Genomic DNA, 18,205 nt, shown 5'->3' on the forward strand with positions numbered 1-18,205 from the left:
ACTTAAGAGTTCTTTAAGGAAAAGCTAGTTTCAAACATCCAAGCCCAACACTAGAAGGGGGAGTATGCAGAGCATGTGAATCTACAGCACTAAACCCTGCAAACAGATGCTTAGAGGGTAAGTAACACTTTACTTGTGCTTTTTCTTGTATTTAAAAGAATTGGTATGTTTTTGTGATGTGCTGTATTTCCATGTGCAGTTATGGTCAAACTGATATCTAAGGTCGCACCTGCCTCCTTATTGTGTAGCGTATTGCACTTACTCTACTGTGGCTCTCACTTTTCTGAGCTATGGCAGTGGACATTTTTTCACACAGAAGAGCCATCACCTGCAGTCACCAGCACTTTTAGGGGAATCTCCAAGATGCCAGCTTGTAGTTTCTTACACCCTCACTAGGAAAGGCTGGTAATTGTTACTGGAGGTTGGTAGTGCTGTTACCTGCCAATCTGGAATTCTGCTCCTATTTCCCCCAGAGATTTCCCCTCCTGAAAGCAGCCAAAATCTCGAGGGCAGATTGTAGAATTACTGGGCACATCTCATCCGTAATTACCAATTTGCCTGGTAACTCCTCATTCCTTAGGGGATTCTTGGAGTTCAACCCAGAATCCCAGTTAAATCCACTCCCTTGGAGTTAACTGGACACACATTTTATGAACTCCAGGGATGTAGAATTAACACACCCATTCAAGAACCTCGTAATGAATCCCATAGTTTTTAAATTATGCAATTGTTATTTTAAAGTTGTGTATGTTTTGGTATTTTAAAGTGCAAACCTTACTAGAATGCAGTGGAGTGCTCCACAATAGCACAGGTGTCATTCTGGACTGTGTACATAAGTACATTATGGCTGGATCTGGGGTATTGGTAGTGGGGGGGCTAAGATAATCTGTGGTTTGTGGCAGTTGAGGTACTCCTTGAAAGAGTGAGATTTAAATTCCTTTTTAGTTTTCACCTATGAGACAGCTCAGGCTGCCTGCCTGGTCCTGCCCATTGCTTACCATTGGTTGGCTTGTCACTCGTTTGCTTGCTGCTTATTCAACGGCTTTCTTTGTCCCAATTTGTCCACCTTGTGTGTGTCCCTCACATGGAGCACAAATACTTTAACATCCTTTTAGCTGGATGGCTTGTTTCCTTCCATTGCTCATTCTTATTGAACTTTTTTTTTGGTTAAGCACTCCATGAGTGCAGTTGTTCAAGCTTTGTTCTTCGTGTGCGCCTCTCGATACACAACCCCCAGGTGCTCTGTTTCTCTCACACGCGTGATGCTTGCTAGACTCACGTACTCTTGCACCTGTGCTGTGTGTGCGCTTCTCGTCTGCCCCTATTTAGCTCTTTCCATTTTTACTTCTCCGCCTGCCCTCTTGCTGCTCGCTGTGTTGTATGCTGCTCCATCTTTGGATCTTTCAGACAGTCCCCCGCTGTTGGTCTCTCCCTTGTTCGCTGCTTTTCCCTTCCTCTCCCCCAACCCGCTTCACTGCTGTCTTCCTACCTGTGCTTTTTTTTTTTTTTTAATTTTTTTTTGCCTTTGCTTTAAAAATGTCTTCATTTTTAATTTCTGATCCAAGTGTCATCCTCCATCTTGGATCTATAAATAAAAAAGCAAAGCACAAAGTGCCCACGTCATTCCGCTTGTTCGCGTATTCATTGTGACACCTACACACCAGCTGAATGAGACAATCGCGGGTCTCTTTCTTTTTTTTCTTTTTTGTTGGTGATGCTGCACAACATTGGGGAAAAAAACATTTTGCATTTCCCCCGATGCTATATAGCAACGCCAAAAAGGCATTTTCAAAGGCAGTAGGCCACAAAGGCAAGACCTATCTGCCTTGCTTTGTTCTAGTTTGAAGTGCGGTCGGGATGTTGTTCCAAATTCTGGACATGTTGCAGGAATAGGCTCGTCTGTATGTTTTTCTTTTTGCATGCGTCTTTACTTCGAACCAGAGAAAACATTTGATTTTCTGCTGCTGTTGAATGTCTTTGATTTCACTGTGCACCTCAAACTCTTAACCCTCCTTTCCCACGGGCCCACCACACGCCTGGTCTTATACTATGATGGGCCAAGCCAAAAGGTTATGTCTCACCTTTACTTCTCTTGGTGGAGTCTTCCCTTTACTTGCCTGATATTTGAGATATTAGACGATATTTGTCGACTTCAGTTTTAATGACAATTTCAATAGGTATTCGATTGTGGAAGGGTTCTGTTTAGATAACCTGTGAACAGGGAGATTGATGTAGGCTGTTATTATCAATAAAAAGGCTTAATTTGCTTTGTCATCCCCAGGGAGAAGCTATGATGAAAAAGTTGACATCTTCTCCTTCGGCATTGTCTTGTGTGAGGTGAGTAACGAGCTGCATGCGGGTCAGGTTGGCATCAATGCTGAGGTTGGGTCATGCAGCCAAGGCTTGTGTTTTTTTTTCCCCTTGAAAATGGCATCAACAAATGTTTTGCGGTGCTTAAATCACCATCTTCCCAGCTTTCAGGAACAGGCAGACTTGAATCAGAAAACCCAATTTTTCAACACAATTTTGGCATTTTACTGGGACATACCCCATTTTTACTATTTTTTGTGCTTTCAGCCTCCTTCCAGTTAGTGACAGAAATGGGTGTGAAACCAGTGCTAGATCCCAGAGAGCTAAACATTTCTGAAAAGTAGACAAAATTCTGAATTCAGTAAGGGGTAATTTGTGTAGATCCTACAAGTGTTTCCTACAGAAAATAACAGCTGAAATAAAAGAATATTGAAATTGAGTTGAAAAAACACAGCCGTTTTTCCCCACGTTTTACTCTGTAACTTTTTCCTGCGATGTCAGATTTATGAAAGCAATATACGGTTATGTCTGCTGGACTCTTTTGGTTGCGGGGTCCTATAGGGCTTTTGGGTTCATTAAGAATCCTAGGTACCGAGAGCCAATAAATGAGTTGCACCTTACAATGGGTTTTCATTCTATACCGGGTATACAGCAATTCATTTGCTGAAATATAAAAAGTGAAAAATAGGTATCAAGAAAACCTTTGTATTTTCAAAATGGGCACAGGATAAGGTGTTTAGAAGCAGTGGTTATTTGCACATCTCTGAATTCCGGGGTGCCCATACTAGCATGTGAATTACAGGGCATTTCTCAAATAGACGTCTTTTTTACACACTGTCTTACATTTGGAAGAACAAAATGTGGAGAAAGACAATGGGCAATAACACTTGTTTTTCTATTCTGTGTTCCCCCAATTGTCCTGATAAAAATGGTACCTCACTTGCGTGGGTAGGCCTAATGCTCGCGACAGGAAACACAACATGGACACATCACATTTTTACATTGAAATCTGACATGTTTTTTGCAAAGTGCCTAGCTGTAGAGTTTGGCATCTAGCTCAGCCGGCACCTAGGGAAACCTACCAAACCTGCACATTTTTGAAAACTAGATACCGTGGGGAATCCAAGATGGGGTAACTTGTGGAGCTCTCACCAGGTTCTGTTACCCAGAATCCTTTGCAAACCTCAAAATTAGGCTAAAACAAAAAGTTCTGGAATCTGAGAGAAGCCACAAATTTCCTTACACCCAGCATTCCCCCAAGTCTCCCGAAAAAAATGGTACCTCACCTGTGTGGGTAGGCCTAGTGCCCGTGACAGGAAATGCCCCAAAATTATCAAATTCAAAACAAACTGTTTATGCGTTTTTGGTCCTGGGCTCAGCAGCCTTATAGGGAAACCTACCAAACCCAGACATTTCTGAAAACTAGACACGCAGGGGAGTCCAGGGAGGTGTGACTTGCATGGATCCCCCAATGTTTTCTTACCCAGAATCCTCAGCAAACATCAAATTTAGCTAAAAATATCACATTTTTCCCACATTTGTGTGGGATCACTGCACTGGGACAAATTTCCTACCACCCAACGTACCCCTCAGTCTCCCAGTAAAAATAATACCTCACTTGTGTAGGTGGGCCAAGAGCTTGTTTCAGGGAAGAACCAAAAACATGTCGAAATTGAGGGGGAACCAAAGCGGGTCCAAAAGGGCAGTTTGAAAAAAAACATTTTTGGACTGACAAGTACAGCACAATTTGTATCAGTATAGATGAGACAATGCTGGGTGTGGATCGGGGGTAATTGCCCCGTCTGCCCGCTGGTGGGCAGAACAACTTTGGCCCCATTTCTCCAAAACACCAATCCCTGGTGCCAAAGTGGTTTCTGCCCGTCCCCCCCAGGAAGAATGGAAATAGGCTGATCTGACCCCAAGGGGAGCAGAAATGGCCTAAAATAAATAAAATGATCCCTGGCGCCTAGAGGTTTCTGCCTCTCCTGGGGGCAGATCGGCCTAATAACAATAGGCCATCTGCCCCCAGGGGAGAGGCAGAAAAGTCCTTGAAAAAAATTGTCCCCCCTGGGGAGCAACCCTTGCCCAAGGGGTTGCTCCCCTTATGCCAATTTCCTTATTTCATATAATCCCTGGTGTCTAGTGGGCATTTCAGCATCTGGCTGCTGAAATGCTCTGAGAGACTTCAAAGGGAAGGAAATTCCTTTCCTTCCCTTTGAAGCCTCTCAGGCCCCCATCACATGATCAAAGAGAAATGCTTTGCATTTCTCTTCCAATCGCATGGGAGGTGGCCTCTGACAATGTCATCAGACGTCACTGGGGGAGTTGGGAGTGGAAGGGGAAGGGCTTCCCCTTCCATCCCTGCCTTGGGGGGAGCGCTCCCTCTGAGCTCATGTGCCAGGACGTAATGATTACATCCTCGCACAGGAGCTCTGTGCCGGTAGATGTAACCATTACGTCCCCGGCAAAACAGAACGGGTTAAAGTGTGTAGAGAAGCCTTATGTTAACATCTATGTAGTTAAGTGTGTGTGTGTGTGTGTGTTATATTTATATTTAAATATATATATATACATATATATTGTAGGAAGTTGGCTCTGTATGTACTATTTCAAAGTAAGAAATAGTGTGCACAGAGTCCAAGGGTTCCCCTTAGAGGTAAGATAGTGGCAAAAAGAGATAATTCCAATGCTCTATTTTGTGGTAGTTTGGTCGAGCAGTAGTCTTATCAGAGGGTAGTGTTAAGCATTTGTTGTACACACACAGGCAATAAATGAGGAACACACTCTCAAAGACAATTCCAGGCCAGTAGGTTTTTGTATAGAAAAATATATTTTCTTAGTTTATTTTAAGAACCACAGGTTCAAGATTTACAAGTAATTCTTCAAATGAAAGGTATTTCACTTAGGAACTTTAGGAACTTTGAATTAGCAAAATAGCATATACAGTTTTCACACAAATGGCAATAAGCTATTTTAAAACTGGACAGTGCAATTTTCAACAGTTCCTGGGGGAGGTAAGTGTTTGTTAGTTTTGCAGGTAAGTAAACCACCTACAGGGTTCAAAGTTGGGTCCAAGGTAGCCCACTGTTGGAGGTTCAGAGCAACCCCAAAGTTACCACACCAGCAGCCCAGGGCCGGTCAGGTGCAGAGGTCAAAGTGGTGCCCAAAACTCATAGGCTTCAATGAAGAAGGGGGTGCCCCGGTTCCAGTCTGCCAGCAGGTAAGTACCCGTGACTTCGGAGGGCAGACCAGGGGGGTTTTGTAGGGCACCGGGAGGGACACAAGTCAGCACAAAAAGTACACCCTCAGCGGCACGGGGGCGGCCGGGTGCAGAGTGCAAACAGGCGTCGGGTTTGCAATAGGTTTCAATGGGAGACCCAGGGGTCTCTTCAGCGAAGCAGGCAGGCAATGGGGGGGAGGGGGCTCCTCTGGGTAGCCACCACCTGGGCAAGGGAGAGGGCCACCAGGGGGTCGCTTCTGCACTGGAGGTCGGATCCTTCAGGTCCTGGGGGCTGCGGGTGCAGTGTCTTTACCAGGCGTCCGGTTCTTTGAAGCAGGCAGTCGCGGTCAGGCGGAGCCTCTGGATTCCCTCTGCAGGTGTCGCTGGGGGGGCTCAGGGAGGTCAACTCTGGCTACTCACAGGGTCGCAGTCGCCGGGGGAGTCCTCCCTGTAGTGTTGTTTCTCCGCAGGTCGAGCCGGGGGCGTCGGGTGCAGAGTGCAAAGTCTCACGCTTCCGGCGGGAAACGTGTGGTCTTTAAAAGTTGCTTCTTTGTTGCAAAGATGTTTCTTCTTTAGAGCAGAGCCGCTGTCCTCGGGAGTTCTTGGTCCTTTTAGATGCAGGGTAGTCCTCTGAGGTTTCAGAGGTCGCTGGACCCTGTGGAACGCGTCGCTGTTGCAGTTTTTCTTGAAGTGCGGAGACAGGCCGGTAGAGCTGGGGACAAAGCAGTTGGTGTCTCCGTCTTCTATGCAGGGCTTTCAGGTCAGCAGTCCTTCTTCGTCTTAGGTTGCAGGAATCTATCTTGCTAGGTACTGGGAGCCCCTAAATACTTAATTTAGGGGAGTGTTTAGGTCTGGGGGGTTAGTAGCCAATGGCTACTAGCCCTGAGGGTGGCTACACCCTCTTTGTGCCTCCTCCCTGAGGGGAGGGGGGGGTCACATCCCTAATCCTATTGGGGGAATCCTCCATCTGCAAGATGGAGGATTTCTAAAAGTCAGTCACCTCAGCTCAGGACACCTTAGGGGCTGTCCTGACTGGCCAGTGACTCCTCCTTGTTTTTCTCATTATCTCCTCCGGCCTTGCCGCCAAAAGTGGGGCCGTGGCCGGAGGGGGCGGGCATCTCCACTATCTGGAGTGCCCTGGGGTGCTGTAACAAAGGGGGTGAGCCTTTGAGGCTCCCCGCCAGGTGTTACAGTTCCTGCAGGGGGAGGTGAGAAGCACCTCCACCCAGTACAGGCTTTGTTACTAGCACAGAGTGACAAAGGCACTCTCCCCATGTGGCCAGCAACATGTCTGGTGTGTGGCAGGCTGGCAAAACTAGTCAGCCCACACTGGAAGTCGGGTATGTTTTCAGGGGGTATCTCTAAGATGCCCTCTGGGGTGTATTTCACAATAAAATGTACACTGGCATCAGTGTGCATTTATTGTGCTGAGGAGTTTGATACCAAACTTCCCAGTTTTCAGTGTAGCCATTATGGTGCTGTGGAGTTCGTGTATGACAGACTCCCAGACCATATACTCTTATGGCTACCCTGCACTTACAATGTCTAAGGTTTTGCTTAGACACTGTAGGGGCATAGTGCTCATGCACCTATGCCCTCACCTATGGTATAGTGCACCCTGCCTTAGGGCTGTAAGGCCTGCTAGAGGGGTGACTTATCTATGCCATAGGCAGTGTGAGGTTGGCATGGCACCCTGAGGGGAGTGCCATGTCGACTTACTCGTTTTGTCCTCACCAGCACACACAAGGTGACAAGCAGTGTGTCTGTGCTGAGTGAGGGGCCTCCTGGGTGGCATAAGACATGCTGCAGCCCTTAGAGACCTTCCCTGGCATCAGGGCCCTTGGTACCAGGGGTACCAGTTACAGGGGACTTACCTGGATGCCAGGGTGTGCCAATTGTGGAAACAAAGGTACAGGTTAGGGAAAGAACACTGGTGCTGGGGCCTGGTTAGCAGGCCTCAGCACACTTTCAAATCATAACTTGGCATCAGCAAAGGCAAAAAGTCAGGGGGTAACCATGCCAAGGAGGCATTTCCTTACATATATACAATAAGAATATAGACACAGAGGTGAGCAAGGGAGACTGCAAGGGAACTTGTCCCCTGTCGATGATTCAGCCATACCGAGGCTTTAAGAAGTATTATGACTGTGATGGCAAATGAGCAAGGACTATGAGAATGAAGTGTATTATACTCTGCACGAGACGATTGAAATGCAAAGTACTCAATTATGCATCTAAAAGTGACTGAAAGAAGAAATGCTATTTAGCAAAAATATAGGAATCAAAAGTTTAAAATAAGATGCATTATGGGAGTTGTATACTTATGGAAGTAAGAATATTTGCATGTTAATAAGGCTCACCTGTGATCAAGGCTGATTAGAACAGCCGAAATGCGTCAGAAAAAATAAATGAAATGCTGCCACTTGAAATAAAAGCAGTGGTTTTCTGGTGAATCAGGCTTCGGTGTTTCTTTTGGAGGTTTGATTATATACGGGATGCTCTGTCCCCCATAAACTGAGGCCGCCCTGTAGGGTTGGGGTATCCCAGTGAATGGAGAATGAAAGGAGATATATATATATTTGACTGGCTGTCTCCAATGCACTTCTCTGTTATGTTATATATTTATTACTTGACTTCTGTAGAAGGAAAAAAAAACCTTTGTCTGCAATGCACTACCGTCTCATCCTATACCTCCACCTCTCCTATTCCTATACCTCTCTCAATATATCCTCTACTCTCTGACTCATCCCAAACCTCGTTCTGCTACTGTGATCTCCCAAATAATCCTTTCTAGGCTGTTGTAGCCTCTATTCCTTCTTGGTCCACCCAAACCTCTTTTTTCCCTATATGACCTCCCAAATAACCCTTTCTAGACTTTTCCCTCATGTGGATCTCCTCTGACTCATCCCAAACCTCATTTTACTACTTTGATCTCCCGAATCCCTTTGTAGACTCTTCCCTCCTCCATCTCTCCTTTGACTCTTCCCTCCTCCATCTCTCCGTTGACTCATCCCATACCTTATTCTACTACTATGATCTTCCAAATAACCCTTTCGAGACTCGTCCCTCCTTTATCCTATTCAAGCCAACTAAGAGACTCATATTCACCGCTCACCTTAACTCTTTGCCCCATACTGATCCAATACTAATCCTTTTTGGGTTCCAGAGTAGCGTGCTACTCACCACAAAGGGCCTTGACGCCTCGTTGGAGAGGTAGTAAGCACTATATAAATAACATTTTAATTTATGTGGTGTTTGTAACTGTTTTATGGATCCAAACCTCTCCTCGACTGAGTTTTTGGAAATCCTATACATAACCCCCTGCATGTTTGAATTAATCAACCAATATTAATTAATGGTGACGCTATAAACACATGGAACTTTCCAACACTAGTGACACTGTGCGCCAGCTCACCCATCTACTCACCCAAAGTTCAGCAGAGAAGTGCCAGCTCGTGCTGTGGGCAACTCTTGAACTATCCCCCTCTCCCAAGCTGCCGTCAGGCCACAGACCACGAGAGCCAGTAACGCTTTCACGCGTTTGTCGTCGCCATTGATGCTTTAGGGGGTCAATCTTGGGTGATTAATCTCTATGTAATTTATTACAGCCCCTGTTTATTTGAACTGTTCTAATACATCCATCGTATGACTCAAACCGCCTTTACCTCGTGTAAGTTTAGTTTTTACCTTGAGCCATCGTCATGCATGTACTTTTCAGCTTTAAATATATTCTTATATTGTATTTATTCTTTTACACCAACCTCCTTTTTTTGTAATCCTCTCTAGTTTGTTGTGTCTGAGGGGCGCCCCCATGCCCCATTTCTCTTTCTAACCATACCTTACTCACTTGTGCATCCGTTACTATCTACTCTATCTGCTTTAACTCCTTAACCCTGGATATGTATTTTTCTCTCTGATATTCTTGACTTTCGTTTTTTATTTGATGTATTTACCTTGAGATATTTGTATCCCAACGTAATCCTACTGAACAGGTATCATTGTTGGACTTGGCGCAAACCTTCTTTGTCTCTGGCGCCCCCATGCTTAATTCAAGTTGGTAAAAGGGGTTAATTTTCGTGGCCTTGTGTTTCTTTTTGGTATTTTTTCCAACTCTGATCTCTCCACTGTCTCTGTATTTCGATTTGTTCTTCTCTATGCCTCTGATTTGACTTTTCTCTGCCTTCACCTTCTCTTATTCAGGTTAGGATGGTGGCACATGGTGGTCACTAGCTCCTCCCGGACACAGTGAGAACCATTTAGGTGATGTCTTCCTACCTGCAGCCACTCTAGTTTCCTGCATCCTCCCAGCACCTTGTGTATTGTCCCGTGTAGGGCTTCTCAATGATTTGTGAGGCACTAGAGTCCTGCCTGCTGTTCTGACCACATCCCAGCCCTTGTGTGTCAGCATCATGTGCCACTCCTGGACCACTGTGTAACTAATGTATCACCTGTCCTACCTCACTAGCCATACTCCTCCCCACATCCTGGTTTGCTTCCAGTATTTGTCCTATGCACCGCTTTATATGTAACCCTTGCTCAGCCCTTATGTTTGAGACGCTAGCCAAATAAAAGCAAACTCAAAATACAGATGGATTTGGGATGTAACAAAGAATGTGTGAGGCGCATCAGCAGGTGCCGTGGGGAGTGGGAGATCGCTCCTGGAATTTTTCTACAGGAGAAACTAAAGTTGATATGCATAATACATGTGATAATGAAGAGAAAATTAGTTCTTGATATTGTCCAGCTGAATCAATCCTCCCACCCCTGCTGCATTGCACCAAGAGCTAACCAGTTCAGTTCATATCAGTAGCACATTGCAAAGAAAGATTCTGATTTGTTCATAACAATAGAGCAATCCAAAGAAGGTCTCTGGTTTGGTCACATCAGTAGTTGAGTGTAAAGAAGGTCTCTGATTTGTTCATTCCAGTATTGAAGTGCACAGTGGATGAGGTGGTGGCCTCTTCCTGTTGCTATCGCTGGGAGAGGATATCCTGCCTGAGTTTCCATTGGAAAAGATGCACTCTGGGTGTCATTTGCACATTCCGTCTGCAGAATGGAAACCTTGGGGTGCAAGAGCTGGGCAGCTGCAGCACTAATAGGAAAGAGGGGGAGCTGCCAGGGTACAGTGACATCACCAAGAGAGTGAAAGCATGTCTTGGGAAAGGAGAAAGTAGAAGACAGACCTTTTGAAAGTTTTTTTCATAGGAAGTGTTGACATACCCACAAGAGGCATTGGGTTTGTGACTTTTGAAACCTAAGGAGAGACCGTTTTTCAAAACTAGACGTAGTACGGAGACTTCATGTAGAACCCAAACCATGATGATCTGCTCAGTTTTTGCCTTCTACTGCCAAGTTTCACAATCTTGTCACGTGTTGGAAACAGGTTATGAGATATAGTCTGTGCTTGATCATATTGACTGTGCTGGCAAACTTGAAACTAGGCTGAAGCTGAGATACAATGGGTGCAATACTTACAAAAGTCTCAGCTGCTGGCAGTCATCCTGGTCTCATTCTTGTCCATAATATTTTGCCCAATATTCCACTGAAGGCAAGAACCTCCCAAATGCAGATCGGACTTTGATAGGAACAGTCACTCCTTAACTGCCAGGTCCACCCCATATGGAAACACAAACTACTACAGATTGGCCTCATCCTCATCGAACCTAAGCAGTGAGATGCAGCTCGAGTCCTGTCAAACAGAGTCCTTGAGACCTTCCTGTGTGCGTACCGCTTGGACTTGGAGTGTGACATCGAAACGCAAAGGTGATGAATAGAACGCTTGAGAAAGTCTCAGCTAGTGGCAATCTCTCAGGCTGGAATTCAGTCCATATTTAACACCAGGCTTCTCCTTTTTATCTATAGAAACATATTTCTCCATACTTCCTTCCAAGATCTCTTTGTTCCATCTCTGCCAATTTTCTTTCAGCTAGAGTCATAAAACTGGAATGTAGATATTTCTCAGTACTTGACAAAATATTAAAACTCTATTCCATTGATAATTTGTACTGTTACAGACCATGTTAGCGTTAGAAAATAAATAATGACCTGGTTGGGTTCAAGTTTTTAATCTGTTGGTTCTACATTATCGCAGGACATCCCTTTTGTTGGTGCCAATGCGCTTTACAAATATTTTTCATTCATTCATTAACTAGGCCTTTCAGTGTGGGGGAAGTAAGTATGTCACACTCATATTATCCATTTGTTACATTGATTACTTTTCTAAGTAGTGAGACCACAAATGTAAATCCCATAAATTTACACATTCTACCAGTAATTAGAATCTATGCAGAAAGGCTCCATATGCCTGTAAATAGGAGTACTGAGAACTGTAAACAGGGATTCTTCTAATTTCACTCTGCCTTTTAACATTAAGCACCGCTGGAGCACTCTTCAGTGGTGGGTGAGACCTCCTAATGTTTGTTACTCAATTAGGTGTTGAGCCCTCCAGGTGGACTCAGGTGATTTGCAAACACTGGATACAAGTTTATTCAATTAGTGGTGGACGGGGAGTCAAAAGCTTAGGAAACTGTTGTAGACTTAAATGAGACCAAGGAACAGTGGATTATTTTGCCACAATATGTGAAGTTATCCTGTTACATTCTCAGCTGTCACTTATTTTATCCCAGGTTAAGAGACAATGTTTCTTCTACTATTGATCTCTGTAGTGTGTACTCACCAGGCTTGAAGTTTATACCTCCCTGTTTAATGTAGCCATCTCTAACAAAGAACTGGGTAAGGGTTTGTCAGACCACCTCACGCCTCTACCTTGGAAGACGACAATTTAGAGCTCATGTAAGGCGTTAACTAATCCTACTGTTCTTCTCTCAGATCATTGGGCAGGTGTATGCGGACCCGGACTGTTTGCCGCGCACACTGGACTTTGGCCTCAATGTCAGGCTCTTCTGGGAGCGGTATGTACCCCGCGACTGTCCTCCTGCTTTCTTCCCGCTGGCTGTGATCTGCTGCTACTTGGAGCCTGAGAGCAGGTAGAGATGCCCATGCAGAGTTTTGATGTCCACCAGCTGCATGTCCTGTCCCCATTCTTTGTGTACAGCCATCGTACCCTTCTTCTCGATCACTTTGAAACATGTACTTGTCCTTTCTGATCACCTGCACAATCCCAGGACTCACTTGTCCTTGGCCCGTTGCACTCCAGCTGGCTGTCCATTCCAGGTTTTCTCTTGTCCTGTGTCCATTCCAGCATTCACTAGTCCTCTCTAACATTATGGGGTTGTTATTAGTCTAATCCCAACATGTTCTGGTCTTCACCACGTTCCCAGAATGCCCTCACCATTTTCCTATTCTCAGCATGCATGATTTTTTCCATACATTAGCACAGGCTTGTGTTTGTTCATTCACAACATACCCTCTCATCCTTTTTCCACCATGCACTTGTCCTCTCTTCGTGCCCAGAAGGCATGTGAATTCTTTATATTATAGTCTGCTCTTGTCCTCTGTATATTGCCAGTATACTCTGATCCTCTATACTTCTTAAACAGGAATTTATTTCACACGTGCACATTCATCATAACCTCATCATATTTTCCATTGAATTAATATGGAAATAGTTACTTGTGTATAACATTTGATTTAGAGCTTGATATGGTATAGATTCATGTTTTGCACATTAGCATCTAGTGGTGAAGTCGAAAAATCGTCTTCACTGTCTTTAAGAAAAATGGTTCATGGTCAAGGTGGCCAATGGCAGTTTGTGCAATTGGATTCCTGTATGACGTTGATATGCAGCCCCCCTTGCTCACTCTGTACCCTCTTTTGATTGATTTCTGTGCCATTCATTGGAGAGGGGGTGGTATTTTAACCACTGAAGTCATAGAGAATTTGTATGTGATTCTATTCTTTTGGAACCTGAAAAACTAAGATTGAGGGTGAGTAACTTGTTTCCTTTGCAACACATACCTCATAGTTTCACATGTTATAGAAAGTAGTATCCTAGTTGGCACGTGGTTCAGTGCACACACTGTGAATCTCAGCTTATATTAATGTCATCACAAAAATGGGTGAGAAATTGGGAGTGGAGCTCCTTCTTGCATCTTTGCGTACGTCGCTCAAGGACATGATTGCCATAAAGGCAATCCTCCACAATTGCGTTGTGATTGAATGTGCCCTTTCCCTCAGAACGAGTTGTTTACCTGCCAGAGAATAAATAATTTGCATGCATAGTAGGATCCATCTTCCTGTGTCCGTTTTTAAAACCAGGTTCCCTGTGTTAGAGGATCTGAAAGCAACAAAGAGCATCTTATGAATCAAATATGTTTATTGTTTCAACGTACCAACAAAAAAAGTACAGGACATCGTAGTAAAAAAACTTAGTAAAACAAGCACAATACAGCATATTTAGTCCAGAAACATAAAAGCGGTCCATAGGGATCATCTCCTGTGTAGCCTTATCCGGGGGGGCTTCCCCCTCGGCTCCTCCTTGCAATCCTATGTATAGATAGGTCACTCGCAAAAGTCTGCTGCACTGGTAAGTGAACTCCAAGCATAGTAAAACAAAACATAAAACACCAACACTGCTTCCCTTGATATGCCCCGTCATCCATCAGTCTCTTCATCCCCCCGCTCCCCTGCATAACCCCAGTTCTCCCAAAGATCTCTCCAGCAGACACACTCCACATGCTCAGGTCAGCCCCAGCACTCTAAGGTAAGCCGGGCATGTCAATTCAGTGAACTCTGTGGATAGAATCTGCAAGAACGGTCTCCATAAGTCTTTCAGATCCCCCACCCGCTGTTGAGAGGCCAGAGTGAGCTTCTCCATTGCCAAAATAAACCACAACTTCTGCAGCCATGACATGTATGTCGGAATCCTGTCCGAGCCCCACAACGCTAAAATCAGCTGCAACGCCGCATTGAGGGCCAGGGCCATTTTCCGCCCTTTTAATGATCTCCGAGGAAAGGTGAGCGGGTTGGGCAGACCCAATAAGATATACGATGGGAACCTAGGGATCTTGGTACCAAACGCAGCATCCGTAGCGTCTATAATGCTCTCCCAGTATCTATGGAGCTTGGGGCAATGCCAGAGTAAGTGCACAAGTGAACCCCTGCCTCCACACCCTCTCCAAGAAAGACTGGACTTAGTGGGATCCCATGTGTGTATCCTTGCTGGGATGTAGTACCAATAGGAGGCCACCTTTATATGCTGTCTCCGTGCCTGCTGCATTATAGGCCGTAAGGTGTATCCTATAAAAGATACTATCCCACTCTTCGTCCAAAAGCTCCCTTTCCAGCTCCCTCTCCCATCGCAACTGTCCCTTAGACTTAGGCTGGCGCCCCTCCCCCTGCAATAGCCTGTAAAGCTCTGAAATTACTCGTTTATCATCCTTCTTCCGCAGGAACCATTTCTCAAACGGCGTCAGCGGCCTATCTATTAACGCTCTATTGACCGGCAACAAGGCCCAGTGCCGTATCTGATAATACATCATCCTATCCGCCTCCGTCAAGCCGTATGTATCTCTCATCTGGTCGAAAGGAATCACTCCTTGCTCTTCAAAAAGACTCCCCACCCTTTTACAGCCCCCTTCGTGCCAACGTCGCAGCGCTTCCACCTGTATCCCCGGTTCAAAGTCTGGATTTGCACCTATGGGGTCATCGGAGACAGGAACGACGTCAGCCCCAGCCGACTGGCCACCGCATCCCATACATGTAACGTTGCCCCCGTGATCGGGGAGGAATAAAGTCCTACCGCCCTGTGCCGACGTCGTAGCCAGAGCTCCTTCCAGATATGGGATCCCGCCACCGCCTGGTCCATAAAGCACCAATGTTTCTCCGTGAGCGAGCGACTCCACTCTAAAATAAAACGCAGCTGCGTTGCCTGAAAATATCGCAAGAGGCAGGGAACCGCAAACCCTCCCTCCCCCTTAGGACGATACAGAACCCGTCGCGGAAGGCGCGCCGGACGACCCTCCCAGACAAATCTCAGGACCGCCGCTTGAAGAGTCGCGAGCGTCCGGGGCGGAGGGGTCAGGGGAAGCGCCTGGAACACATACAGTACACGTGGCAAGATTGTCATCTTCACTGCCGCCACTCTGCCTAGCCAGGACAGCTTGAGCCTCCCCCAGGTCTCTAGATCTCGCTGCACCTCACGAACCAGCTTCGTGTAATTCAAGCTCGCCGTTTTTGTAACAGAAGGCGCCAGATCAATCCCTAAGTAGGAAAGCCTTGAGGACGACCAGATAAAGAGGTACCGGGCCCTCAGATCCCTTTCATGCTCCAGCAACTTCTGCATGTTCACCCGGAATCCCGAGACCCGGCCAAACTCATCAAGAATCCCCATAAGCGCAGGCAGCGAGGTCGCGGGCTCTGCCAGTGTAAGGATCACGCCATCTGCATACAAGGTGATGAGATGAGTATCACCTCCGAATTTCACGCCAGTGATCAGAGGGCTGACTCGCAGACGCTGCGCCAGAGGTTCCATGTAAAGCGCAAACAAGAGAGGATAAAGCGGGCACCCCTGCCGGGTCCCTCGTCTAATTGGGAACGGCAATGAAAGCGTACCATTGACACGGACAGCAGCACTAGGAGACTGGTAAATACAGCGGATCCAGGTCACGAAACCCGGGCCCAACCCGAAACGCTCCAGCACCTTAAAAAGATATGGCCAATGAACCCTATTGAACGCCTTCTCTGCGTCTATAGAGAGGAAGAGCGCCTCCCGACGGGCCCGGTCCGTTTTGTCTAGCAAATGAAGCAACCGCTTTGTGTTATCGCTGCACTGTGTGTGCAGAATAAAACCTGCCTGATCCAGATCAATAAGCCCCGGCATATAGTAATTCAGGCGATGGGTAAGTATACCTGTGAATAATTTGGCATCTATAGTCAAGAGCGAGATCGACCTATAGGAAGCACACTCCTCCGGACCCTACCCCGGTTTATGTATATCTGCAATAGTGGCATCTAGCATACTGGTCGTTAGAGCTCCTGACATTTGGAAGGAATTGAAGAGCCGAACCAAAAGCGGCACAAGTTCCACGCAAAAGGTCTTATAGAAAAGTGTCGTAAAACCATCTGGGCCCGGGGACTTCCCCACCTGCAGGCGTGAGATTGCGGATGTAACCTCTTCCGCCCTTATGGGTTGGTCCAGAGAAGATGCCTCCCTCTCACCAAGAGGAGTGATTGCAATACCCTCCAGAAATGTATCCGGAGCCACATCACTCCGCTTTTCCGCTGCATACAACCCTTGATAGAACTCCGCAAACGCCTCTGCTATTTGATCGCTCGTTCGCTCATCCGCACCTGAAGGGAAACGAACGAGCTTGATCGTCGACGCTGCGACCGTAACCTGTGAGCCAGAAGTTTTCCGCATCTATTGCTCCTGATGTAATACTTATGCTTAAGACGCGTGATCGCGTATTCCGCTCTGTCCCAGTCTAGCCGTTTCAGCTGTTGCCTCACCTTCTCCAACTCCTGCCAGATTCTGGGCGTACCCGTAGATTTATGGGAGTGCTCCATTACCGCCACTCTGTTCCAGCTCCACCCTCATCTCCCTCCTTGCTTTATTATCCCTAGCGGACAGTGACATCACCTCCCCTCTCACCACCGCCTTCAGGGCCTCCAATAAAGTCCCGGTACAAGTGTTCCCGTCGTCATTAAAATTAAGGTAATCTGTGATTGCACGTCGGATTGATTCCACCGTTGCCCTATTCTGAAGCATCGAGTCCCTGAAGCTCCAGCCTGAGTCACCCCCTGTCTCAGATCCGTAGTAACCTCTACAGTGATAGGTGCATGGTCAGTCAAGGCCCGAGGCTCAACTCGGGAGAGGAGTTCCTGCGATGCCAGAAAAAGGTCAAGCCGTGCATATGTCTTGGTCGCCACGGAGTAAAAGGAATAATCCCTAAGCGTAGGATGTGCCCTCCTCCACACGTCCTTCAGACCACACTCAGCCAGCCACTGGCGCCCTGCCGCTGTCAACGCCCCCGCCTGCCCATAGTGGTGACCCGAGCGATCTAGATCATTATCCATGACCAAGTTAAAATGGCCTCCCACCAAAATGGCGCCATCCAGCGAGTGCAGCATCGGGGAAACAGCCTGCCTCAGGAAGGTTTCTTGCTGAGTATTAGTAGCATAGAGAGAAGCAATAGTAAAGGAAGAGGCCCCCACCCTCATTCGAATGGCCAGAAACCTTCCTTGCACTTCATGTATTCTTGCCACTACTTCCCCAGGGAAGGACCTCGAAAGCAATACCGCAACCCCAGCGTGTTTCGTAGAGGCTGAAGACCAGAATTGCCTTGGGAACCACTTAGAGCGCATGCAGTATGTGTCCTTCTGCACTAAGTGTGTCTCTTGCAGCAAACAGATATGACTCCCAGACTTCTCGAGGGCCGATAAGATCGCCAACCTCTTAGTCGGACTTGAGCCCACGAACATGCAAGCTTATACATTTAATAGTCATGCATCAAAAGGAGAAAAGCAGTCAGGAAGGGAGGGGCCCCATGGGGGAGCCACATCCTAGAACAAACCAGCAGCCACTCCGGATAACAGGGCCATACCACTACTCGCTCCAATAAGCAATATCTCCGGGAAGCCCAGTAACATACAACCAGTATGCACAACAGGTGCTCACAACAACACAGTCCTCGCACACACATCTCCATCGAGGTGAAGTCTCAACAGGGCTGTAGAACCTCTCAAGTTCGTCAGGACAGGTCCAACGACCCCGCC

At 46.5% G+C, this 18,205-nt stretch overlaps 1 protein-coding gene across 2 annotated transcripts in view; it reads left to right on the plus strand.

The window, feature by feature from the left end:
- The window catches only part of LIMK2 (LIM domain kinase 2), a 249,863-nt gene that overhangs the window by 213,766 nt on the left and 17,892 nt on the right, over window positions 1–18,205 (plus strand). For both annotated transcript variants that reach the window (XM_069215065.1, XM_069215066.1), the window contains 2 exons: window positions 2,282–2,337; window positions 12,359–12,516. In XM_069215065.1, the coding sequence (XP_069071166.1) occupies window positions 2,282–2,337; window positions 12,359–12,516 (214 nt within the window). The remainder of the gene's footprint in view (window positions 1–2,281; window positions 2,338–12,358; window positions 12,517–18,205) is intronic.

This window comes from Pleurodeles waltl, chromosome 11 (genome assembly GCF_031143425.1).
Source record: "Pleurodeles waltl isolate 20211129_DDA chromosome 11, aPleWal1.hap1.20221129, whole genome shotgun sequence".
In the NCBI taxonomy this organism is placed as follows: domain Eukaryota; kingdom Metazoa; phylum Chordata; class Amphibia; order Caudata; family Salamandridae; genus Pleurodeles; species Pleurodeles waltl.